Source organism: Rhinatrema bivittatum, chromosome 1, assembly GCF_901001135.1.
Source record: "Rhinatrema bivittatum chromosome 1, aRhiBiv1.1, whole genome shotgun sequence".
Classification (NCBI taxonomy): domain Eukaryota; kingdom Metazoa; phylum Chordata; class Amphibia; order Gymnophiona; family Rhinatrematidae; genus Rhinatrema; species Rhinatrema bivittatum.
The window spans coordinates 539605373-539633056 of NC_042615.1; the positions used below are offsets into that span (position 1 = coordinate 539605373).

Sequence of the window (27684 nt, forward strand, 5' to 3'; positions counted from 1 at the left end):
AAAAGAGTGGAAGGGGCGACTATGGGCATATGTATGGGAAAAAAAATAAACCTGGCATCTGGCAGGAACTGGTTGGTCCCTGCCACAGCCAATTGTAAGATGGATTGATGCACCTTAATCAGAGCCACTGACTGTCACCAAATAAGTTGTCCTCTGGACAGGGTACATCCTCAAGACGATCATGTACATCCTCTAAGGCAATTCGCTTGCAACATAAGAGCCTATGGGTTCCTGTGGAAGAAGATGAAAGTACTGGCTATGGACTCTAAATCTTTGAAAACGGAATGTATAAGATGCTTCTCACATTTCTCTACTGCTTGACAGAAGTCCACTTGCTCTGGGTCTGATGATTCTATCAAAGGCATTCGTTTTGCATGCATTTGTGCATTATTGCATTAAGTAAAGCTGGTGAGCCACAATATAGGTACTCAGCATAGATCCTTGGATAACCTTTTTCCTTCCACACATGTTCAAGGCTTTTGAATATTTTCAAAAGGCATGTTGGAATGATCATGAGTACACTTAGATTATTTTAATGCAGTCTCTACAATCAAAAAAAAAGGAAAAAGAACAGCGCTCAAGAAATATAAAAACATAAATGTAAAGGAACCCAAAAAAGAGGAACACAGGGAAGAATATCTGGTGAAAATGAGGGAGACAAAGAAAGAAAGAAAGCAAGAAGTCAGGAGGAAGAAAGGATTGCCAAAGAAGTAAAGCGAGGTGACAAAACATTTCTCAGATATATCAGAGAAAAGTCCAAAGTGGTATAGTGAAATTGAAAGGTGACAAAGATCAATGTGTGGAGAGAGAAATGGCCGAAATATTAAACAAATACTTTCGTTTGGTGTTCACTAGAGAAGACCCTGGAGTAGGACAATCGCTAATTAACAAGACTGTGGATGGGGGTGGAGTAGATGAAACTCTACTCCAGAAGAGAATGTATGGGAACAACTAGGAAAACTGAAAGTGGACAAGGCCATGGGGCCGGATGAAGTACATCCCAGGAAACGGAGGGAGTTCAGAGAAGTGCTGGTGGGTCCGCTGAAGGACCTGTTCAATAGATCATCCCCAGTAACAAATGCCGGTAAATCTGAGGAAGAATTCTGTGTCCTGCCAGCTTGGAGGCATGCCATATTGGCTGCGTCGACCACTCCCAAACAGTGCTTTAGTCCACTGTTAGCACCAGCAGTACTTTCTTCCATGCCACAATGTGAATTTTGAGTTTCTTTGCCAAAGCTCTCCAATACAATCAAAGTTAGCGTGCACCAGTGATATGGATAGCACCCTGGTCAGTCTTGGATCCAGGTAAAATAAATGGCTAAGATAATGGCACCTATACCCGTGAAGCTATCTCCTGCCTCATTGTCGAAGAGAGGCCCATTCCAGTGGAGTCCTGAGTCAACACTGTTCTTCAGCTCTGAGGGTGATGATCCTGAATGGGGACCTTCGTATCATTTGGGCACTCTTCTCTATGCCTCATCCAATAACACTGGTTATGTCACCCTCAAACCTAGAGACGGATTTGGAAACCAGCACCACAGGGAGGGGAGCTTTCCTGTTCTTGTGGGAATGAAAGGAAGGAAGACACCATCTTGATTTCCTGTGTTGAGAGTCCAACAATGATGAGAAGTGGCTCCACTGCTTACTCTCATAGCAAGACTTCAGGCTCTTATTATTTCATATATTTTGCAATCTCTAATATTATTCAATGCAACACACAATATTAATAAAACATAACAGAGGTACTGGAGATTCGCCCCATTTGTCGGCTAACTTCTCCCGTTTGCTTCCGAACAGGAGGATTCCTTTAAAAGGCACTCTCGTGAGTTTCATCTTGGAAGTCACGTCGGCTGACCAGCTTCGGAGCCAGAGTTGCCTTCTGGCTGCCACAATGGATGAGACATACACCAGGTCGGAAGTCGCATCCGTGAGGAAGGATATTGCTGGTTCTAATGTTTCGACGGGCGTGGTGGTGATCTTGGCCAGCGACAAGCATGCGCGTGTCGCCACGGCACAGCAGGCAGCGATCTGCAGTGACATAGCTGCTGCATCAAATGACTGTTTAAGGATGGATTCCTGATGTCTGTCTTGGGCATCCTTGAGTGCCGCTCCTTCTTCGACTGGAATAGTGGTGCGCTTTGTGACAACGCAGACCATGGCGTCCACTTTGGGAAACACCAGGAGTTCTTTGGCTGAGGGTTCCAGTGAATATAGGGCTTCTAGGGCCCTTCCTCCCTTGAAACTGGCCTCCGGAGCATTCCATTCCAGGTTGATCAGTTGTTGTACGGCTTGCAGTAATGGGAAATGGCATGTGGCCTGATGGAGCCCGACCAGAAGAGGGTTTATCTTTGGCTCACTGTGGTGCTTGTGACTGGGATGGCCAGCTCCTTCAGGCTCAGGGACACGAGGTCTGGTAGCTCATCTTTGGAGAAGAAATGCATCATGGTTTGGTATGGTTCCATTCCTGGAGGGATTTCCCCTTCCTCAGAGGTGTCCGTGTCCCCTAAGGTTAGGGCTTTTGTCCGGGGAGGCATGTCTCTGGGAGGCAGAGAAGGGCCTGGGAGATTTGGGTCCTCTGGTGGAGGCTGTTGCTGTGTCACCAGTGGCGCTGATTGCGCCTGGACAAAGATTTGCAGACCTTTAAAGAATGCCACCCAGGAAAAGGTTCCTGGGTCTATATTGAACCCAGCGGCGTTCCCCGAGGGTCCCCCGTCTGGAGGGCCGAGCTGGGGATAGAGAGGTCCGGGGTACTATCGGTGGATCTGGATTCCTGTAATGGCTGGGGGGAACCTTGCCCTAGCTCTCCCAGAGCCGTCTCGCACTGTAGGCACAGGGCAGTAGCCTCTTCATGCTGCACATCTCTTATGTGGCAGGCTGGGCAGAGGGCTTGTGCTTTGGCTTTCTTGGCCGGTGGTGCCATGGTTTGTGCACGTAGGGGCATTCAAACCTGGTCTGTGCATTTATATGCACACACCAGGAGGCTTAGACATGTGTGCAGGCCGGTATGCGCGCACGTCGCTGTGCGCACAAGTATGTTATGTGCCTGGCTCGCTGCTGTGCGCATGGCTCAGTTAGGCGGACAGTACGGCGATAAAGGGGGGGGGGGGGGGGGGAGATGGCGCCGGTGACCATGTGAGCAAGATGGCACCCCCCTGGAGGGTCTCCACGTGGGAGGACTCCCGAGCTGGATCGGGGTCTAGCCGGACTGGGCTGATCAACCCGATGGGACAGATGCCGGCTGGCGATCTGTACAGTTATCCGAGCCTCGGAGACTTAAATAAAGTTTTCTATCTTACCTCGTCTCTGTGCTTCCCAGTCTCATGCCAGGCTTTCTCCTGCTGCAGGAGAAGAGGGGAATACCTTCAGCGCCACGCTCAGTATTGCACCCGCTACCTCTCAGCCACTCAGGGGGTCTAAGTCCATGCCGGGAACCAGCTACCAGACCGAGGCTTACCTCTGAGGGATCTCAGAAATCACCTCAGGAATTCTCGACTGGGGGAGGGACCCTTAGGTATCACTGCAGGAGAGTGGAGCTCGTCTGTAGAGGTAAGATTAGTTCTTGTTTGGAATTTTCTTCTTTGGTTTGGATTTTCTAACGCTATACAAGCATGATGAGATGTTCCCAACGTTCGTCGGTATATAAAAGCCATTAAATAAATAAATAAATAAATGTGTATATTCCCGAACTGCTAAGGAGACTGAGAAATACTGAAAAGCAGAGCTTCCTGCACAGGTATATGTAGTGCTGACGTCAGATTGAAATCTGACTCCGTCTCCAACTGCTATCAGGAGCACACTATACCCATTGGTCTTGAGTCCATCTGCTACACGCTAGGAAAATAGGCCTTGTAAAGCAGCAGGTGGTTTATGTTCCATCCCGCCTCTTCCTTGCTCCATTGTCCCTGGACCGTCCGTTCCTGACAGTGGGCTCCCCACCCTCGTAGGCTCGCATCCGTAGTGAGCACGATCCAGTTTGGTGGGGATAGGCTTACTCCTCTGCTTAGGTGGTCTTCCTGTAGCCACCACTGAAGCTGAGAATGTACTTCTGCTGGTAGTTGGAGACGAATTGAGTACTCCTGGGACAGTGGGTTACAGCGTGACCGTAAGGAGCACTGGAGTGGTAGCATGTGAGCCCTTGCCCACTGAATGACCTCCAGGGTTGATGCCATGAGCCAGAGGAAGATAGTCCCATACCTTGGGGTGTGACTCAATCGTCGTAATTGTTCCATCAGCTTCCTTCTCATTGGGGGAGGGAGGAAGACTTTGTTCTGTTTGGGGTTGAAACAGGCCCCCCAGGTACTCTAGAGACTAAGAGGGCTGCAGACTACTCTTCACTGTGTTCATGATCCAACCAAGTTCCTGCAGTAGGTTCTTGACTCTGCTGGTCACCTGCCAGCTCTCTTCAGAGAATTATGCCCTGATCAGCCAGTCGTCTAAGTAAGGGTGTACCAAGATCCCTTCCTTCCTTAGTGTTGCCACCACGACCACCATAATTTTGGAGAATGTTCTGGGGGCAGTTGCTAGGCCGAAGGGTAGTGCTCGGAACTGGTAATGGTGTCCCAGTACCGCAAAGCGTAGAAAACTCTGGTGATCTTGATGGACTGGGATGTGAAGGTAGGCTTCGGAGAGGTCTAGGGAGGTTAGGAACTCTCCCGGTTGTACTGCCATTATTACGGAGCAGAGTTTCCATGCGGAAATGTAGTACCCACAGATGACGGTTGACGTTCTTGACGGTCCAAGATGGATCGGAATGATCCTTCTTTCTTGGGAACGATAAAATAGATGGAATAACGTCCCGTATTTTTCTGGGGCGTACCGGCGTTATAGCCTTCAGACTGAGTAGTCTTGCCAGAGTGGATTCCACTGCCAGTTTCTTGGTATGGGAGTGGCAGGATGACGTGATATAAATTTGTCCCAAGGGGTGTTGCGAACCTCCAGAGAGTAACCTTCTCGAATGATGTTTAGTACCCTTTGGTCCAACGTGATATCGACCCATCGTTGGTAGAAGAGGGAAAGCCAACCCCCTATTTCCTCTTCCTATGGATGGGTCGGCCCATTCTCCATCGGGAAGCGCGGTTCGAGCTTGCCCCCGGGCCTGTTCCTCTCTTGGTTTGTCGGTTCCGAAAGGGCTGGGACCTTCCGGAGGGACAAGGTACATGGAACGACGAGCTCCTGTAGGGTCAAAAACGTTGGGAGCCTCTGCCCCTAGTTCTTCTGGGGGGAGGGGCGTTGGGATCTTTTACCCCTGTCTTCCAGTAGCCGAGGCACTGGGGATTCACCCCACTTGCTGGCTAACTTCTCTAATTCGCTTCTGAATAGGAGAGATCCCTTAAAGAACATTCGTGTGAGATTCGCCTTACAAGTCGCATCTGCCGACCAGTTCTGCAACCATAACTGCCTTCTGGCTACCACTACCGAGGTATGCACCAGGTCTGAGCTTGTGTCCGTCAGGAAGGCTGCTGCAGGTTCGACTGTTTCACCAGTATACGTTCCGGAATTATCTGCCTCTCTCGATAGGAGCAAGCAGGAACATGCCATCAGCACACAGCAGGAAGCGATTTGCAATGTCATAGCTGTTGCGTCGAATGCTTGCTTAAGGAAGGATTCTAATCGTCTATTCTGAGTGTCCTTCGATGCGCGTACCACCGGTCAAGAAGGGAAGGCGCCCCCGAGGGTCTCCACATGCCTGGACCCCTGGACCAACCAAGGCTGCTCAACCCAATCGGTGCTCCCTTTTACCTCGCCAGATGAAAAATGGAATCGGTAAGGCAATCCGAGCCCTGGAGACCTTAAAGTTTTCTGCTAACCTGGTCTCTGTGCTTACCGATCGCGTGCCAGGACAGCCTCCAGCTGCAGGGGGAGAGGGCTTTACCTAGACCGCTGTGCTCTGTTGTGCGCATCCACTGCCTTTCAGCCGCTCTGGGCTAAGTCCACGCCGGGAACTGGCTACCAGGCCAAGGCACACCTCTGAGGGATATCGAAAATCACCTCAGGAATTCTCAACTGGGGGAGGGACCCTTAGGTATCACTGCAGGAGAGTGGGGCTTGATCTTCTTAAAGGTAAAATTTCTCTTCTTTGCTGTAATTAACACTGTTCTAGTGTGTGGGGTAGTGTCCGCCATCTGCTAGGAGATAGAGAGATACTGAAGAGCTGAGGTCACTGCAGGGTATATCTAGGGTGACGTCAGCTTTGAAATCTGACTCCATCTCCAGTCTGCTAGCAGAAGAGCACATAACCCACTGGTCCTGAGTCCATCTGGCTACACGCTAGGAAAAGTAAAATTTCTTCTTCCAAAAGGTACAGTGATCACCATAGGGAAAGCATGTCCGCCTCTGCTGGAGACAGAGAAATACTGGGTGTTATCTAGGATGACATCAGCTTTAAAACCTGACTCCGTCTCCATCTGCTGGCAGGGGAGCATAAACCTACTAGTTCTGAGTCCATCTGGCTACACACTAGCAGGCCAATACAGTACAGCGCGCTCCGGGGGTCCGCACTGTTAACCAGCGTTTGGACGTGCTAGCTTTACCCCTTATTCAGTAAGAGGTAATAGCGCGTCGAAAACGCACGACTAACCCCCCCAAAACTAATAGCGCCGCAACATGCAAATGCATGTTGATGGCCCTATTAGTTATTCCCGCGCGATTCAGTAAGTAAAATGTGCAGACAAGCCGCACATTTTACTTTCAGAAATTAGTGCCTACCCAAAGGTAGGCGTTAATTTCTGCTGGCACCGGGAAAGTGCACAGAAAAGCAATAAAAACTGCTTTTCTGTACACCCTCTGACTTCATATCATGGCGATATTAATTCTGAGGTCCCAAAAGTTAAAAATAATGAAAAATAAAAAAAAATTAAAAATCAGCCCGTGGCTTGAAAACCGGACGTTCAATTTTGCCGGCGTCTGGTTCCCGAACCCGTGGCTGTCAGCGGGTTTGAGAACAGACGCCGGCAAAATTGAGCATCAGCTGTCAAACTCGCTGACAGCTGCTGCTCCTGTCAAAAAAGAGGCACTAGAGACGCGTCTCTTTTTGCTGCGGGCCCTAATTTGAATATTTTTTGTTACTGAATCGCGCGTACAGGAGAGTGGCCTGTGCGTGCGAAGGGAGAGCGGGCGCTCGACCGCTCTCCCACAACTTTTACTGTATCGACCTGTAGGAAAGCTGTTTGAGGGGCTGCAGAAGCAGCAAAATAGGAGTGTCAAATCCATAAGAGCACTAAAGCTAAAACCCAAAAAGGTTTCAAGAGAGACTGGAACATGTCCATGCGATAGCTCAGACGAAGAAAACCTGAGGGGCTTATGAGGCAGTGTGCACACTCAGGAACCCCTCTATAAGGTCAGTAAAAAGTCTTTACCGAGCTCTGAGAACTGAGTCCATGTCAGCTCAGTTGGATGACATCATCTACAGTATGTGTGTTATAGCAAATTCGTGCCTACTTGTCCAGAGTGCAGATATATGACCCACTTTTGTGACACTGAATACTTGTCTTCAGAGGAATATCTGTTGATTTGCAGAGATGCTCCTAGTTTTGTTGGAATTTTTTTTGTAACTTACCTCTTTGAAAAAAAGAGAAGTGAATTATTACTGCTTACCTCTTCCATGCTTTTCACCAGCTCTTTCCGTTTCTTTTCTTCCCCTTTCAGATTTTGTTTTATAAGATCAAGGGTACTCTGTGCTTTGGTGTCCACTCTCTGGACCTCTGCAACAGCATTTTCCAAGGAGCGAAGGACTCCTCCAACTTCCTGCAGGAAAATGATAAGTGGCCTGAAACACGACTGAAGAACATTTGCAGTACAGTGAAGCTAAATTACTTTTCACCAGCTTTATTTTAGCATAACACAAAGATCCAAAGCTCAAGAACGTTTGGCATCAGCATAACAGTGCATTAGACAATGAAGAACAGATGGTTAAACCTTTGTTTAAAATATGTACTTCATGCTAAATATCTTGGTTAGGCCAGTTAGGGAAGTTTGGAGAGCAGTGTGTAAAGTAACAAGATAATGATCTACTTGATGGCTTTTTTTGGTCAATAAAAGGGAAATTTGGACTTTTTGACTGATTTTCAGTGATGTTTTTAACAAACTGAAATCGAAGGGCATTATTCAGTTTTGCTGCTTTTTATCTTCAGTCATGAAGACTGCTCCTTTCCAAAAGCTTAATCTTCTTGATTTGGATAAATCAAGATTTCTTTCATTCATTTCATTTATTGAAACTTAATTACCTGCTTGTAAAGCATATTTCCCAAGTGGCAACACAATAAAAATATACTCAAATTAAATGGAAAGTCACCTGGGGAACTCTGCCCAGAAATTCAGTGAAACTAATCTGAATAAGTCTTCCGCTGAATATAGCCAACTAAAGTTAGCTAGGTAATTTAAAGACCACTCTTTTTCCAATCAGACTTTCCTAGCTAACTTTAGCCAGGTAGTGCTGAATTATCAGCCCTCACTGGTTAAAATTTAACGACGTTCCCTGAACGCCTCCAACACTGCCTCATTTTATCCACTCTTGCACAAAATTTAGCTGATGTGTGCGCCTGAGCTGGAAACCAACATGGAGAAGGCGACTGACCAAGAATCCTCTGCTATCTTAGCCTATGTGAACTCCAAATGCCTTACTGAGCCTGACCTGAAAGAATTCAAAGGACACCTGGACAGCAGTTGAAGCTGGCACCTAATTATAGGGTCACAAAAGGAGAAGGCAATGGTTGAAAACTTCAGGCTATACTGTCACAATAGAAGTACCATTTCCAGGGGCATCTGTAAACACAGCCTAAGATATGATAATTGCCCTGACCAACAAGATTCTAACAGAACAAAGGACCATCTAAAGAGGGATGGTAAATGGGCCCCACCTTGGAGAAATAATCAGGATAGTTTAGGGATAATCAAATCATGCTATTGACATGACAACCAATGCAAATTATTCTCTCGGTAGTCACACACTAACTTCTAACCTAGTACTATATTTTATTTATTTATTTATTTTATTTATTTATTAACTTTTATTTACCGACATTCGTGAAGCACATCATGCCGGTTTACAAAGAACTCAGATGAGATACAGTAAAACAATGTAGCAATATAACAATATAACATTATAAACAATATAATATAATATTACTAACCAAAAAGAATAAAAAACAAAATGAACAAAATAAAACAGTACAAAAACAGTACAGAATGAACCAATGGAGCAGAGATTTACGGGGGGAGAAAGGGGAGGGAGAGGAGGGGGATGGCGAGGGGAGGGAGGGGAAGGGGAGAGAAGCATAGTTAAAAGGAATTAAAAGGGAGAAAATACAGTGGAATAGAGGGAGAATAAGTACAGATGACTTAAGAAAGGTATCACTTAGCTAAGTAGAATTACGGAGGAATCAAAAGTCGCATCGGCGGTAGAAACACTGGGAAATAGTTTCTTCAAAGGGTATAAAGGGGGGGGGGGTGGAGGTGGAGGGGGGGGGGGAAACCGAGGGATAGGGTGGTGGCTGGGTGACGAGGAATCGAAGGGGTAAAGGGGGAAGGAGGAGAAAGGGATAAGTCAGGCGAAAAAGAGGGAGAGTGAAGATGGTCGAGCCGGGAGGAACTGAGAGGGGGGGGGGGAGCAGGGGGTGTAAAGTTGAGCAGGGGGGAGCTGGTGGTGATCGGTGATCGGAGCTGAGGGGGGGATATTATGTTTGGTTTGCGTCAGGGTATGCCTGTCGGAAAAGCCATATCTTGACGCCTTTCTTGAAGTTGTGAAAGGATGTCTCTTGGCGTAGGAGGGCGGGGAGGGAGTTCCAGAGGGTGGGGCCAGCAACGGAGAAGGCTCTCCCTCTGGTGTTGGCTGAATGTGCTGTTTTGAGGGATGGGGTGTGGAGGGTGCCTGTATGGGTTGTTCTTGTGGGGCGGTCGGAGGAGCAGTAGCGAGGCATTTCATCAAGCCAGATGTGGTTGTGTTTATGTAGGGAGTTGTGAAGGATGGTGAGGGTTTTGTATTGTGAGCGGAAGGATATGGGCAACCAATGTAGGTCCTTTAGTGTAGGGGTGATGTGGTCCCTTTTGCGCGTACCGGTTATGATTCTAGCCATGGAATTTTGTAGAATCTGAAGGGGTTTGATGGTAGAGGCAGGGAGTCCTAGTAGCAGGGAGTTACAATAGTCTAGTTTCGTAAGCATGGTGGTCTGAACGACTGTGCGGAAATCGTGGGTGTGGAGGAGGGGTTTGAGTTTTTTTAGGATGTTGAGTTTATAGAAACCTCCCTTTAGGAGCGCTTTGATGTGGGGTTTAAAACTTAGGTGCTGATCTATAAAGACGCCCAGGTCTCTTACAAACTGGGTCTGAGAGCGGGCTGTGGTAGTATTTTGGAGAGTGTTCTGTCGCATGGGGAGAGTGAAACGTTCAGGCTGATTAGAGATGACGAGTAATTCTGTTTTTGAGGTGTTTAGAGCTAGATGAAGCTCGGATAGCAAGGCGCTTATGGTGGTGAGGCAGGATTCCCATCGTTGCAGAGGTTCGTTTATGGACCCTTGAAACGGGATGAGAATCTGCACGTCATCTGCATATAGGAAGAAATTCAGGCCTAAGTCAGAGAGGAGGTAGCATAGGGGTAGGAGGTAAATATTAAAGAGGGTGGAGGATAAGGATGAGCCTTGGGGTACACCTTGTGTGATAGGTATGCGTGAGGATTCGTGCTTGTCGATTTTTACTAGGTATTCTCTGTGTGTGAGGTAGGAGGAGAGCCATGAGAGGGCTGTGCCGGCGATACCTATTTCTGCTAGGCGGGTCATTAGTATTTGATGGTTGACTGTATCGTAGGCGGCGGAGATGTCTAGTAGGGCGAGTAGGTACGAGTTTCCATGGTCCATACCTTTAAGTATGGTGTCTGTCATGGCCAGTAGTAAGGTTTCGGTGCTTCGGGCTTTACGGAAACCGAACTGTCGAGTGTGGAGGACATTGTGGTCTTCTAAGAAGTCCGTCAGTTGTTTGTTGATAACGCTCTCTAGGACTTTGGATAAGAAAGGAAGGTTGGAGATCGGACGGTAATTGGCAGGATCTGTGGAGTCAAGAGTGGGTTTCTTTAGGAGGGGCTTGACTATGGCCAGTTTGAGAGGGTCTGGGACACTGCCTGCGGTAATAGAGCAGTTGATAAGGTCCTTAATAGGTTTGGTGATGGCGGGGGTAATAGAGAGGAGGGTTTTTGAGGGAATGGTGTCTGTGGAGTGTGTGGCGGGTTTCATCTTTTTTAAGATGGCTTCTACTTCTATGTTGGTGGTGAGGTCAAAGGCTTTAAGGGTGATCTTTTTGTCATTGAGGATGTGGGCGAGGGGGGTGGTGTTAGCCGGGAAGCGAAGTAGAATATTGTCGATTTTATTTTTGAAGTAGAGAGCTAGCTCTTCGCATCTTTTGTTGGAGATAGTTTCGATAAGGGTAGGTGTATTTGGGTTGGTGAGTTCTGCGACATAGGTGAATAGGGTGTTTGTATTAAATTGGCAGTCATGGATCTTTGCTGCATGGAAATCACGCTTAGCTTGGGTAATTGCATGACGGTATGCGTGCAAGGTGTTGTTGTAGGTAGCTTTAAGTGTAGTGGATGGTTGTTTGCGCCAGGCGCGTTCTTTAGCTCTTAGGTCTTGTTTCATTGTTTTTAACTTGGCCGAGAACCATGGTTTTCTTTTCTCACATTGTGCGAGGGGTATTTCTTTGTGGATGATGGGGCATAGTTCGTTGGCTATGGTCGTTGTATATTGTATGTTACCTACAAAAGAAGGATCAATTCCTGTATACAAGGAGATGCTGGTCAGTTTGTCAGAGAAAGGGCATCCAGCATCTCCCAAAAATACTTATACTGATCAATAAAAAAACTATACTTTCTACAAAATCTAAGTGCTCTTGTATCCCTGGATATAAGCATAGGTTGGCGCTTAAGAATTAGGCAAAAAAAAATTAAGACAGTCAGCGAGGGGGGGGGGGGAATATTGCAATCTCAGGTTTTGTCTGGGAAACTCAAAATGTTACCAAGCCCTTTGAATATCAACTTCTTAAATTATTGGCAAAGTGGCAGTCAGCCATGGATATAGACCTCTCAATGGCTTTGTTGTGCAATCTAAGTATTTAGTGAAAGTGTTTCTCTGTGAGTTAAAATTTAACAATGCGGCATAAAATTGGATCTGATCTGGGCACATAAAAACACTGTCTAGCTGAACTCAGTAAATAAATGTTTCTTTTTGTTAACATATTTGTAAGATGTACCGTATATGGCATGATTCAATTTCAAAAGAATGGACATCAGGTCCAGCTGCCCCTTCACTTGGATTTGAACCCCTTTTTTCCCCTAGATTCTCTCTTCTTACCTGATCCCTTTTCTTTTCCAGCTCTGCTATCTCTCTGGTGAGCTCCTTCACCTTTCTTTCATTTTCAGCCATGGTTTCCTGCAGTTTCAGAATGTTGTCCTGCATTTCCTTTAGCTCTTCAGCAGATCGCACCTTAGTTTCTTCAGCACAGACAAACTGATACGCAATATATAAACGGCTCAAGTGCTCTATCTCTCGCATTATCTTCTGATACTCCAGATAGGAAGACCGCTCCTAACAAAATCATTCATAAAAACATATCATTGGTAAAGGATTATTTTGTTTCAGTTTAGTCCCTTTGCAAAGTCACTCTCCTTGCTCTTGTCCCTTCTGGGAAACATTCATAGTTATTTTCTCATTCCTCCACAATTTCTTACACCTCCTGTGACTAGATCATAAGAACAAAAGATTTCCCATATTGTGCTAGATTAAAAGGTCGATCAAGCCCAGCTTCCTATCTCTGACAGTGGCCAGTCTTTGTCACAAGTACCCAGCAGATGCCAAAGAACAGATCTATTCCTTGTTGCTCACTCCCAGGGATAAACAGTGGCTTTCCCTGCATCCATCTAGCTAATAATGGTTTAAGGACTTTTCCTCCACAAACTTATCTAACGAGAAATTTAGTCTTCTGCTAATGTCCTTACCTTGAATCCCACTAGATCAGTTAAAACATGTGGGTTTTTGCCACCCTGCCAGCAGATATAGAAAAAGAACCCAATTTTTCCAGTGACATTATCACCCCTAATAGTGGTATAGCACAGTCACTTACCATTATCCTTATAACAAAGCAATGGAGTAGAAAGGCCCCTATGAAACTATCAAAAAACCTTAATTAAAACTGCAATAGGAGAGAACCTTCCAAGAAATCCCCCTCTCAGCATTTCACCAGGGTAAGAAGAGGAAATGAGGAACAAGAAATAACAGATTCAGAGAAGCCTCAGGTTCTCCCCAAGAAGAGGGAATCAGCATGACTTTTCTGTGAAACTCAAAAGCACTTGAGCAGAGTCAAACAAACTTCTCGGGATTCAAGGAAAGAAAATTAACAGGTAAGACTAAAAATTTCGCCTTCCTTATCCTTCTAGATCAACCCAGACATGCATGAGCACCCAAGCCCATTCTAATGCAGGTGGAAAGGCAGAGTTGCCCTGAAAATACCTGCTCCAAAAGAACACATCTATTTTAGCCTGCACATCTCATCTATAATCCTTAGTAAAGGAATGCAAAGATGACCAAGTAGCTGCCTTACAAATATCTGCCTGAGCAACTGCCTGAGGAAACCTAAGCCCTTGTCAAATGAGTACGAAGAGACTCATGAATCTGTATGCCCCCTCAGCAAATATGCTGACTAGATTGTCCCCTTGATCCACCAAGACAAAGACCATTTTAAAGCAGCATCCATCTTGACAGAGCAGCCAAACAAAACAGCCTATTTTTCCAACAGGATTAGTCACCTTTAGACAGCTGAGAACTAGGGCCTCCCTTTACTCACTCTCCTTCTCCACCCTCTCTCCCCCCTCCTTTCACTTTTTCCCCTTTTCCCATTGCTCCTCCATTCCTCAATCCTTTTCCCTCATGCCCTGCCCTCCTTCCCACTTCATCCCTCGCCACTCCTCTCATTCACATCTTCCCCCCCCCTTTTTCCCCAACCCTTTTCACCGCTTCATACTCCTCCTCTGCTTGCCTTCCCTTTCAACACTCACAGGATTTCTCTTCTACTGATACAGGTTATGACCCTGCCAGAACTTTCTCCTTGTTCCGCCAGCACCTGAAACTTGCTGGCGGGTGCAGGGGATCCAACAGCAATTTCTGTCTGATGTAAAAAGTAAAATCTTCCTCCATGGGAGGATTTGGCCAAGGGCAGGGAAGTGTTTGGGGAGCGTAAACAAAATTGCTCTACAAGCAAAATATTTCAAAGGGCCTGACCGTAATACAAAATGGATTATCCATCAATACCCAATCCTGGTGTAAGAGACCTCAACTATGGGGAAGACTGAAAGGAACATCAAACTTTCAGTCTAGCTAGATCCATATACCAAGGCCTTCTTGGTCAGTCTGGAGCCACCAGGATAACTGTCAACTAGAGATCCTTGATTGTCTTTACGGTCCTGCCTATGAGAAGCCATAGAGGAAAAACAAAGCTCTTTCCTTGGCTAAGGCTGAATTAAGGCATGGATTCTGCTGCTGGTATGTGGATCACATGAGGCTCAAACTGGAGGAACAACAGATATGGCAAGGTCTAGTTTGGAGGGAAGGTTCAGTTCCCTTTTATCTCACATTTTGGCTATTGAAAGGGGAAGGTTAAAGAGCAAAGTTTATTTGGATGAAATGGTGACCCCTTTACTTCAATCTGTCCTTGACTTATATCAGTGTCTGGAAGGTTTTTGAAACTTAGTGTAATCGAAGTGGGCATTGCCCCATTTAGGGTGCTAGTACCATTAATTCTGTCTCTCTTACAGAAGGGGCTGTCTTTGAATTCCCTTTTATAGAGGAAGAACACAGGAGATGCTCTTATCAGCTCACTCAGCCTTTAACATTTTTTGAAGAGTCTTTTCCCTCACAGGATCTCAGTTTGGTTCTTTGAGGTGTGTACAAGTCTCCATTTGAGCCCAACAGGAAGGTGTCTGTTAAGGATCTGAGACTCAATGTCTTATTGCTGCTATACTCCTGCACCATCAAACATGGACTTTCTATCCATAAAGGATTCCACAGTGCATTTTGTTTCTTGCAGGACTTTTCAGCGTGCTTGACACTATGCCATCAGTGACATATATAGTACCACCCCTCCACCAATTTGCTTTGTCCTGTCCTATTATAAATTTGTACTTTGGTATCAGTGTCCCAGAGGTTATCCTTCTTTTACCAGGTTTCTAAGATGCCAATTATGTCTGCATCTTCATTAAGTGCTATACATTCTAACTCACCAATCTTATTTTATTTTTTTTTTTTTAGACTTCTTGCATTCAGTAACAATTAAAAGTAGGCTTTTAATTTGTATTCACATTCTACTTATTAGCAGTTGATACAGGTAATTTGGAATCCTTCCTATTTGTCTGCATTTTAACTTTATTTTTATAAATTGCAAAAGTACCAATCAGCCAAAAGTTGAAAAGATAGAGAATACATATTCAAAGAGGGAAAAAAAAGGCAACAAAGAAATGAGAACATTAATATTCACTCTGGACTCCCCAGTTTGGTGGACTAAACACATTATACCACAGAGGGATAGGTATAAGAAGCAAAGAAATAAGACAGTTAACATATGGTACTTTGACAACTATAACTTGAGGAGTGGAGACAACCTATTGAACAGCCCCACTACTATCCCCATCCACAGACTGATGCAAATCTAGAAAAAAAAAAAAAAAAAGTGCAGCAGAACTGGTTCATAAACAAACATGGGAAACATTTTTCTATTTAACAACAAAAATGTGGAAACCAAAATATTTTTCAATTGTAGCCTAAGAAGGTGTCAGCAAGCCTGACGTTATATGTCTTTAATATAGACACTAACCGGTCTTCTCAATCATCCACCTTCATCATCCTTTAATGCTGTCAAAAAAATTTATGTAAAGTTTTTTTCTTATTGATTAAAATAGTCCTCCATCTATAAACATCAAAAATGACTCAGACTCTTAGCACTCAAACATTGTTATCGCCCTACACAGGCCGGTGTTTCGCTAACTCAGCTTCATCAGGGGCACATCAAAAATGCTTTAGCAAGAGTCCATTACCATTCAAGCGGGACCAGACGTCTCAACCATCTTGTCAGGAAGAACAATGGAGGACTTGTTCCTCCATTGTTCAGGCTTGCTGACACCTTCTTAGGCTACAATTGAAAAATATTTTGGTTTCCACATTTTTGTTATTAGATTTATTTTTGTGGTTTACCACTGACTCTTTTTGTGTTTGTTGTGCCAAACATTTTTCTATCCAATAAAACATTTACAAGGGTATCTGTTAAAAAAAAAAATGCACCTAAGGCAGTAACCTCCTGTTGCATAGTCAAACACTTCTTCTGGTGCTCCTGAGTCTTCTTACAAAGATCAGGAAAATCATGGATCTTATTACCAAAAAATAAAGAATCACGATTACGAAAAACAATGCAAAATAGAATCTTTGTCCTGCTCAAAAACAAAGGGCACTAACAAGGATGCCCTTTTGGGTTCTTCTCAAAATCTCTATATAAATTGCTGTCAAGTCCAGACTGTCCATAGACAGACTACCAACAGTTGATTTTTCATCCAACACCTTTTCTCTTCAGGCAAGTATTATATTCTTTTAACAGGCAGTTAAATTTTCCTGGGATTCCTCTGGGATTTTAAGAACGTCAAGTACATATTTCCTAAACATCTCTAAGTGAAATTGTTGAAAGTTTAAGAAAATTAATAAATCTCAAGTTTAAATGCCTAATATGATTTTTCTAAGTTCTAAGCACAGACATTTCACTCACTCGAGACAAAAGATTCTAATTCCTGAGCCTGCTATAACATTTTATGTTCTTGTAACCGGGTCTGAGCTCGAACAGAAGTCATAGCATTCATTGCAACCACCTGATGGAGGGAGGCTAGGGCTGTCCAAATGACGCCCAAAGTCATCACTTGTAGCTTAACTAAATGAGGGACTGCTAGAGGAGTGCCAGATACAGGAGAGAAAATATTCACTGGCCAAATTACTCATCCCGGTCAGTATAGAAGAGCAAGTTTGCTCACCGTAAACAGTGTTTTCCGTAGAGAGCAGATGAATTAGCCATGCTGTCTGGGATGTCCTCCCGTCCTGTAGGTGGCGGAGCTCTCAAAGTAAAGTTCTAAGTTTTGCTGTAGTGTTTGCCTGCTTGGCACCTCCCCCTCCCCTCTGCAGAGTCTCCTCAGCCCGTAAAAAAGCTAGGTAGAGAGATGCAAGACTGTCCGGGGAGGCGGGATGGTCAGTATGGCCAATTCATCTATCTACGGAAAACACCATTTACGGTAAGCAAACTTGCTCTTTTCACGTACATAAGCAGGCTGAATTAGCCATGCTGTCTGGGAGTCCCCAGCTGACAACTTGAGCATGTGTGTCAAGCTTTCTGGAAAGTGACCTTCAGTGAGGGATAAATTATTTCAGCTAACGGACAAGAAATTATGTCAATAATTGACTTCAGGTGCAATTTCTTGTAGGTGCTCAAGCTTGTATGGCTGCAAGCTGGGAGATCGCCATAGCTAGAGCAATGCAGGCAAAGGCAACCAGGCAGACTGAGTGAGCCAAATGGCTCTCATCTGCTAGCAGCTACCACGTTACCATGTCATAAGGAGGGTCTCTAGAATTGAATCTAGCTTTGTAAAAAAGAACTTGTGCTTCTTATATGAAGTTGCTCTATTGCTTCCAAACTTATTAAGCATGCTACTGGATAAGAATGCATTATGATTCAGAATGATTGTAAGAGCAAGCACCATTAAACTATGCCTCTCCTGTCTGATATCAACTCCCAAAAATAGTCATCTCAAGCTTTATACGCCACTTAAGTGATTTTTTCATGTGAGAAATAGCAAAATTGCTTACCTGAAATAGGTGTTATCCCAGGACAGCAGGATGTAGTCTTCACATATGGGTGACATCACTGGATGAAGCCCTATCACGGAAAACGTTCTTTCAAAGTTTCTAGAAATTTTTGACTGGCACACTGAGCATGCCCAGCATGCCATGATCCCTCGAGCCACAGGGGTCTCCTTTCAGTCTCGTTTGTAGTAATAAGCATTAGCAAAAAATAAAATAAAACGTGTCGGACCCAACTCCACAGGGTGGCGGGTGGGTTTTGTGAGGACCTCATCCTGTTGTCCTGGGATAACACCTATTACAGGTAAGCAATTTTGCTTTATCCCAGGACAAGCAGGATGATAGTCCTCACATATGGGTGATTAGCAAGCTACAGGCCGAGTCATCTTTGTTGTAGACCAACAGTATACAACTTGTGCAAGAGGCACAACAACTGATGTACTGTTGGAAAAGATGAGGCAACCTGAAATCACAGCAGGTTGGATGTGGAAGAAGTTGGGATTATACTGGAAATAAGTTCTTTAAGACAGATTGTCCATAGGCTGAATCTTGTCATCCTTCCTTGTCCAAGCAGTAATGAGCTGCAAAGGTGTGAAGAGAACTCCATGTTGCAGCCTTACAAATCTCAGCAATTGGAATTGAACGATAGTGTGCTACTGAGGTTGACATTACTGAGTGCGCCTTTACTCGTCCCTGGAGAGAAAGGCCTGCTTTCTCATAGCAGAACTCTATACAATTTGCTAGCCAGTTGGAGAGAGTTTGTTTGCCTACTGCCCTACCTGGTTTGTTTTTATCGAAAGAAACAAAGAGCTGGGTGGATTTCCTATGGACTGCAGTGCGGTCTAGGTAATATGCAAGTGCACGTTTACAGTCTAAGGTATGTAAAACCCTCTCGCCTTGGTGAGAGTGAGGTCTTGATAAGAATGTGGGCAAGGTTATGGACTGATTCAAGTGGAAGTCAGTAACTACTTTGGGAAGGAATTTTGGGCGCGTACGTAGGACCATTCGGTCATGTAGGAACCTTGTATAGGGTGAGTATGTAACAAGTGTTTATAACTCACTAACCCTTCTAGCAGAGGTAATAGCTACTAGGAAGAGAACTTTCCATGTAAGAAATTTAATATCGCATGAATCTATAGGCTCAAAGGGAACACACATGAGCCTGGTTAATACTACATTAAGGTCCCATTCTGTGCCTCGTGGCCGTAATGGGCGTTTAAGCTGAATTAAACCTCTCATAAATCTACTGACAAGGGGTTGCGCTGATATTGGGGCATCCCCTACTCCTTTGTGGTAAGCTGAGACGGCACTCCGATGTATCCTTACTGACGTAGTCTGGAGACCAGAGAATCTGAAAGGTGCCAGAGATAGTCCAATAAAGATGATGTGGGGCAGGAAAAGGGGTCAATACTTTTTTGCGTGCACCACGTGGTGAATCTTTTCCACTTACAAGAATAGGATTTTCGTATGGAAGGTGAGATACATTAGTTGAAAGATTATGCTTTCAACATCCAGGCTGTAAGGAATAGGATTTGAAGGTTGGGGTGGCGCAACCTGCCCTGATCCTGAGTTATGAGAGTAGGTGCTGTGCCCAGGCAAATTGGTTCCCTGATCGAGGTCGAGAAGTATGGGAAACCATACTTTGAGGTCAATACGGGGCTATGAGTATCATTGACCCTTCGTCCTGTTGTAGCTTCACGAGGGTTTTGGTTATTAGCAGTATCGGGGGATACGCGTATAGAAGGCCTGAGTTCCACGGGCGAGCAAAGGCGTCCCTGGCTAAGTGGTTTCTCCTTTTGTGCAGGGAGCAGACTCTGTCCACTTCGTGATTCAGCTCGGATGCAAAGAGGTCCCTTGTTGGCTGACCCCAACATTGGAATATCCTGGTCGCTACTAAAGGATCCAGGGACCACTTGTGGGGTTGGAACTGACGACTGAGGCGATCTGCAACTACGGTGCGTATGCCTGCTAGATAAGTGGCCCGGAGAAACATGGAATGTGACAGGGCCCAGTCCCAAATTTGTGCGGCTTCTTGGCATAGGAGATAAGAGCCCGTACCCCCTTGTTTGTTCAGGTACCACATGGCAACTGTGTTGTCTGTTTGTATTAGAACAGTCTTGTGGGAAAGGCAGTTCTTGAACACAGAGAACATAACATATAGCTCGAAACTCCAGGAAGTTGATTTGAAATGTTGCTTCGAGGTTTGTCCAAGTACCTTGAGTCTGAAGATTGTTTATATGCGCTCCCCAACCTAAGGTGGACACATCTGTAGTTAAGGTTACTTGTGGAATCGGTTGTTGAAAAAGTAGGCCTGTTAGCAAGTTGTTAGTGTTCGTCCACCAGAGGAGAGATGAACGTAACTGGTGGGTTATTTGAATTGGAAATGATAGTGGTTGAATGGCTTGGAGCCACTGTGATCTCAAAGTCCATTGCATTATTGTCATAGCTAATCTGGCCATAGGAGTGATGTGGACTGTGGAAGCCATGTGGCCTAGCAGAGTTAGGAACTGATGGGCTGTCGCCGTTTCCTTTGTGCGCAGAGATTTCGCTAATCTGGAGAGTGTGTCTGCGCTGTCTTTTGGGAGGAAGGCTTTTGATACGGTGGTGTTCAATTCTGCTCCAATGAACTGTAGAAGGCGAGATGGTATGAGGTAGGATTTTTGGTAGTTGATTAGAAATCCCAACAAGTGAAGCAGATTGATTGCGAGCTTGAAAGAGTTGATAGCTCCTTGTCTTGATTGGCTTTTGATGAGCAGGTCGTCCAGATAAGGAAAAACGTGTATGCTTTCCTTGCGTAAATGGGCCACTGCCACCACTAGGCACTTTGCGAATACTCGGGGTGCCGAGGCAAGTCCGAATGGCAGAACCCGGTATTGAAAGTGTTGGATGACCCACCAGGAAGCACAGGAACTTGCAATGAGGAGGGAATATTGGAATGTGAGTGTAAGCATCTTGAAGATCCAGAGAACAAAGCCAATCTCCTGCTTGAAGAAGTGGAAGCATGGTGCCTAAGGAGACCATCCTGAATGTTTCTTTTCTTAGAAATTTGTTGAGATTTCGGAGGTCTAAGATGAGACGTAGCCCTCCTGTTTTCTTTGGAATGAGAAAATAGCAGGAGTAGAATCCTCTGCCCTGCTGTAGTCGGGGAACTGGTTCCACGGCCCTGGCTCTCAGGAGGGTGGATAATTCTGTTTGCAGAAGAGTGGTATGATCTTTGTGTACCCAAAGAGACCTTGGTGGAGAGTCTTTGGGCACTGTGAGAAAATCCAGATGGTAACCTTGTTTTTTAATGGATAGTACCCATTGATCTGTTGTGATGTTTGACCAATTGGGTAGAAAGAAGGAATTCGGCCTCCAACTGGTACATCCGGGAGTGGGTTCATGGAGTGGCTGCTGTTCCCTGGCAGGTTTTCGAAACCCTGATGCTGGGCCTGTCTGAGGGGGAGGCTGAGGTCTAGACGCCTTTGGTTGCCTGGATTGACCTCTCTGGGGTGGACTTGTTGTCCTATCACGAGGTGCTGGAGGATAATACCTTCGTGGTCTGTAATAAGGTTTCCTGGTATCTTTTCTGGCTGAGCGTCTTGTAGAAGAAGTCCCTTCCGGAATAGTGAAGAGTTAGCGCAGTGTCTCATGTTCCTTTAGCTGCGCAACAGCATCTTGTACCGTCTCTCCAAAAAGATTGTCCCCAGTACAAGGCAGGTCTGCCAATTTCTCCTGAACCTCAGGCCTGAGGTTAGAAGCCTTTAGCCAAGCCCATCTCCAGGCGCTAATTCCTCTTGCTGCCATCCTGGAAGATGTTTCAAAGCAGTCATAGGCTGCACGCACTTCGTGTTTACCTGCTTCCAGGCCCATATGAATAATATTATTTAAAGAATCTTGATGTTGCTGAGGCAGAGATTCAGACAACTCCTGCATCTATTTCCATAAATTTCATTGGTAGTGTGTCATATATAAGTGGTATGATGCAATTCTGGAGACAAGCATGGAACCTTGGAACATTTTTTGCCCCAGACTAGCCAGGAATTTTTGCTCCTTGCCAGGAGGTGTGGATCAATGTGGGCAGATTCTTTTTGATCTTTTTTGGGCAAACTCCACCACTACAGACTGGTGTGGGAGTTGAGGTTTTTGAAAACCTGGTATACATTGGACTAAGTGGCGTCAGTCCGTTTGTTCACTGGTGTAAGTGAACAAGGATACGCCCACAATCTATGCACTGGTATGGCAAGCACTTCCTTAGGGGGATCTACAAATTGCAGAACCTCCAGAGTTTTTTGTCTTGTGTCTTGCTCAGTTACAATTCCTTTCCAATTAGTATCTGACATCTCTTTTATGAAATTGGAAAAGGAGGAGAGGTCCTCAGATGGTGACTTCCTCCTTTCTTCTGGTGGAGATGGATCTGATAATACATCTTCCGAGGAAGAATCGGTATCCTCATCGTCCCAGGCATCTGATAAAGTATGCCGTGGAGGAGTGGAGTGAGGGATGAAAAACGGCATCGAAGGATGTAAAGGTACTGATGGTTTTGTCAGTGGCATCGATGGAGGTTGATGTGGAATTGATAGCACCGATGGAGTAATCGGGCGCCTCGGTTGAGAAATTCCCGATGGTCCCGGTATTGGCTCGAGCATCAGTAAATTATCTGAGGTGGCGTCATCCTGAGGATCAGGAACTGGCATTGGTTGGTCGATCGGAGTCATCGACTTCGATGGTAGTGGTTGCATCAGCAGGGCTCCGATTAGGGCATTGAGTTTAGCGAGTAGTGTTGTGAACACCGGTGGGTCCGGCGTTGGCGCTGGCATCTGTGCCGGCTTTGGCATCGGCACCAATGGATGAAAATCTCGCAGAGCTTCCCTTACTGCCTGGCGGATGAATCCGTCCAGTTCCTCTCTTATAGCTGGTGAGGTCAGAGCAGTTATAGGGGATGGCAGAGAAGGCGGAACTGGCTCTTCCACAGATCCCTGTAGTGGCGCAGTACCCGGCACCGATATCGGTGGGGATCGCTTTGTCTAATAGGCATCGAGGGCGTCAACAGCTCCTCTACTCTAGTCCTCTTCGGTGGTGGCTCGATGACTATTGAAGCCGCTCCAGGAATCAAGCAGATATCAGGGGTAGAAGTCAGTCGATGTCTGTGCAGATGCTTTTCACGATGTTCGGTGCCTTTCTTTTCAAGCAGAGGTCGATTTGATCAATGACAGAGATGGAGTCAGGGACGGTCGGTCGCCGCTTCCATCAGGATGCTGCTTGGTTTTAATTACCAGTTTTTTAGCCACTCCCAGTGACAGCTGTATCGATGTCGACGGAAGTAGCTGAATGTGAAAGAGGTGTTCCATCTTTTCCAGTCTGCCTTTGGCCGTCATCTCAGCACATTGTGACACTATGTCCCTCGCCCAAACACAGGACACATTCAACATGAGGATCACTGTTGGACATTGTGCGAGGGCAATTTGGGCATTTTTTTAAACCCCGTTGTCATTCTGAAGGTCAGATAGCCGTCGACGGCTTTCTGACAAGAAAAATTTGGAACGGTATCGACCGCGACAAAAATGATTTAGTCACTGATCGATGGAAAATGGGGGACCCCTATGAAGGGGATTAAATCTGAGAATTTTTTTTCAACTTTTTCCATGAGGAAAAAATGTGTGAAGTATCACACAGGGCTCCTTCACTGCGAGGCTAACTGCAGCGCAGAAAAAACAGAAGACTGAAGGGAGACCCCTGTGGCTCGAGGGATCATGGCATGCTCAGTGTGCCAGTCAAAGGTTTCTAGAAACTTTGACAAAGTTTTCCATGACAGGGCTCCTTCCAGTGATGTCACCCATATGTGAGGATCATCCTCCTGCTTGTCCTGGGATAAACAAATTGGTTTGTTTTTTTTAAAGAATGAATTTTCAGGTGAGCAAATATGTATTATTCCTGTCAGTATAAATATGATAAAGAAAAACACAGCAAACCAAAAATTCCCCAGCACAAGCTTTTCATTGCAACCTTCAGTATCAGCTTACAAAATGGTTATCAGTCAGACACTAAAGTGCATTTTACATAGTAATGAAGGTAAGAAAAGTTTAAATGGTCCATCCAGTCTGCCCATCAAGCTGCCACTCTGTGCAGGTTAATCCCAAGCCTTATGTTAAGGGTAGTAATATTAAACAATCAAAACCAAGCACTGTCAAACCCATAACAAAAATTACTGCCAGCAACAATTTTACAGGGTGAGCAGCTTTCTTGATGATTCAGACAATGCTGCTTGAACATGCTTTGCTTTTGGACTTGGCCATAGAAGCAGTCTTGCATTTTTTTCCCAGCCTGCATATCAGTACCCTGGACTGTAAAAGTCCCGTTCCCTCTCTCATCCCATCTGAACACAGAAATGATATACTGTATATAACAAAAATCAAGATTGATTGAATTTGGGGTGCTTACCTCTTTCAGTTTTTGCAAAGTTGGTGTGATTTCTTCCTCTAAAATCTGAGAAAAAACACATTGTAAATTAATACCTTGAACAAAGCAGCAAAAATGTCAAGTCCGAAAATTCCAATTACTCTACCGTATGGATTTCTTTTAGTTTGGCTTCTTTTTTCTCTATGGTTTTCTGAGCAGCAAGTTTCTTGCACTCATACATCCTGGTGCCAGCTGCTTCCTCAATCATTGCTAAAATCTGAAATAGTAAAATAGCTTCAAGAAATATCTCTCAAATGTATAGCCAGATTTCAAAACACTTTTTCTATCTAATTTAATCCTGCTGTGTTTGAACTTTCAATATCACATTCAGTACATATACTTCAATAATATATACCAACTACAGGCAACACTCTTGCTTGCTTCGCTCACCAGCCCCCCCCCCCTGGATAGGCTCTTTGGACAGCAAGTTTGCTTACCTGTAAACAGGGTTCTCCATAGCCAACAGGATGAACTAGCTATGGCACATGGGCAACATCATCTGATGGCACCAAATAGACAGTTCTCTTGTAGCTCAATAAAAACCTTACCGAACATGTGCTAGAGTTTATGTGCATGCACTGTCTCATGAATTGCTCAATATTTTTCATAGCTTAAGCTTTAGCAAAGTATGGCTAAATGTATCCTGTCTACAGAGAACCCTGTTTACAAGTAAGTAAACTTGTTTTCTCTATCAACAAGCAGGGCTGAATTAGCCATGACATATGGAGAGTTCCAAGCTGAGGGTTGCAGAATGGAGAAATTAAAGAAGCAATCCAGCCCCACCAGTGAAAAGTGTACTACTGGGTGAACAGGCTGCACAAAAATGCTTACCCAAATCTATGGCTATTTAATAAGTTGTCTAGGCAGGAATGGGATGTGAGGGTAAGCACAGACAATCCAATATCTGCTTTGCAAATGCCCTCAATGGAAGCAGGCCTGAGATGAGCCACCATGACCTTGAAAGATTCTGTAATCTGTAAGCCAGCCAATGCATAACAGTGCGCAATACAGTCCGCTATCCAATTGGATAGAGTTCTCATGACTACTGCCACTCCCAATCTATTGGGATCACAGGATACAAGCAGTTGAGAAGCTTGACTTTGAGGTTTCTTCCTTCTCAAATATACTAGGGCTCTCTTACAGTACAATGAGTGAAGAACCTTCTGTCCTTTATGTGTATATTGTATTGGAAAGAAAGTAGGCAGCACAATGGTAAAATCCCTTCTTACCTGATAATTTACTTTCCTTGAGTCCAGTCAGACCAGTCCAGCCAAGTGGGTTGTGCTCAACCAGCAGATGGAGACAGATGAACAGGTTCGCTAATGTCACTCCTTTATGCTTCTGTGCTGATATCAGTCTACCAGGTTTTTCATAGTAAGCTAACTGCAGACAACTAATTCAAACCAATAGAATTCCAAAATCTTTTTTTAGACCAGTGGACTTGCAGAGAAAAATTGAGGTTAAGGTAAAACAGTTTTACAGTGTAGAAGAAATAACTCACCTCACTGAAAATTACCAAATACCTCTGGGTGTCTTTTTTTTTTTTTTTTTTAAACTGAAAATTTCTGGACAGTGCACTATCCACCCCATCAGATTTGCATCAGATACCATTGTCACCAACAATGGAATAGCCTACTAGTTAGTTCAGTGGGCTGTGAACCATGGAAACCAGGGTTCAAATTCCACTGCTACTCCTTGTAACTTTGGGCAACTCACTTCACAGGAGACAGGAAATACACCCAGTACCTGAATGTAATCCGCTTTGATGTGCCTGAAAAGCAGAATGTAAATGTAAATACCCTCCATTGCAAGTGACTGCAAACCAACCACCACTACACACTCATCTTCACCAGCTCTGGAAGCCACAAAACATAGCCCAGCGACTGACTATTCAACTTTGATAGCAGAGACTGCTGTAGAGGGTCCATGTGAGTCCTTGCCCACAGCACTAAATCTAGGGCAGCCACCATTCTTCCAAGAAGCTGAAGACAGGACTGCACAGTCTGATTTCTAGCATCTAGAAACACCAGGATCTGCGAACATAACTTTTGGATTCTCCGAGCAATCAGACAAACCCGGCCACATCTTCTTGTCTAATCTCATGCCGAGACAATCCAGAACCTGAGACAGTTAAAGGCTGTTTCTTGGGAAATTGATTATCCACCCCCATCTCCTGTAAAAATGGACATATGAGTGAAGATGCTTCAAGAGTATCAACCAATCGTCCAGTAACATGGACTAAAATATCTTCCTTGCCCAACTCTGCTGCCACTACCACATCACCTTCAAAAAAGGTCCGTAGGGCTGTTGCCAACCCAAAGGGCAGGACCTGAAACTGAAAATGCCACCCGAGTACTGCAAATCGAAGGAAATGCTGATAGTCCTTTCTGATGGGAATATGGAGTTAAGCCTCTGTTAAATACAAAGTTGTCAAAGTCTCCATTCTGAGATAAGTCACCTTCAAAATCTCGTTGACTTGTTTCAGATCAAGAATGGGATGGAAGGACCTTTCCTTTTTTGGAATGATAAAGTAAATGGAGACTTGGCACTGGGATCACCGCTCTTGGCTCAAAAGCCTCTCCAGAGCTACCTTTATAGTCTCCCTCTTTCCAGCAGAATGACAAGGGGAAAACCATAAAAGTATTGGAAATGGGACAAGAGAATTCCAGGGCATAACCATCTCACACTATTTCCAAGGCCCACTAACCAGGAAGCAATCTGGGCCCATCTTTGATAAAACTGAGATAAACAGCCACCTATCCCTGGCGCAGAGATTTATACTCTATAAGGATACTCTATAAGGTACTCACTATCATCCACAAAGCGACAAACAATCTAGCCCCCATCACATTAAGCTCTCAACTCCAACCGCACACTTCCTCCAGACCAATCAGAAGCGCATACAGAGGAACACTGCATGCTCCGCAAATAAAATCATCATTGAGCAAACGTGCGCTATCTTCAGCAGGCCCACACCAGTGGAACACGCTTCCCCCAGATCTTAGACTATTTATTTATTTTTATTTATTAAGGCTTTTATATACCGACTTTCTTGATACAAATCAAATCAATTCGGTTTACAATGAACTAAGCAGAATATACAATTAACCAATCAACAAGAGATACAGAGCATACAGTTACATTATAACAAGGAAGCCTTAACTTGGAGTAGGAAAATAAAGAAGGGGTGAACGGAGCAATAAATATATAAATAAAATGAAATAAAATAGAATAAATACTATATACAGAAGAGGGGGCAAGGGGCCAACCTCTCTTTAATGGATATTATGCATGAAAAATTTGGAGAGTTTTGTTTACAGAGATGTGTGGTGTACAATTCTAGATCAGGCAATGGAGTTTGTAGTGGGGAAGGCTTGGCTGAACA

General features: G+C 44.8%; 1 protein-coding gene across 1 annotated transcript in view; it reads right to left on the reverse strand.

The window, feature by feature from the left end:
- SMC2 (structural maintenance of chromosomes 2) overlaps nt 1-27684 on the reverse strand; it is a 215027-nt gene that overhangs the window by 157785 nt on the left and 29558 nt on the right. The window contains exons 5-8 of the mRNA XM_029614730.1: nt 24406-24516; nt 24282-24326; nt 12333-12566; nt 7594-7743 (exon numbers count right to left, since the gene is read on the reverse strand). Coding sequence (XP_029470590.1) covers nt 7594-7743; nt 12333-12566; nt 24282-24326; nt 24406-24516 — 540 coding nt within the window. The remainder of the gene's footprint in view (nt 1-7593; nt 7744-12332; nt 12567-24281; nt 24327-24405; nt 24517-27684) is intronic.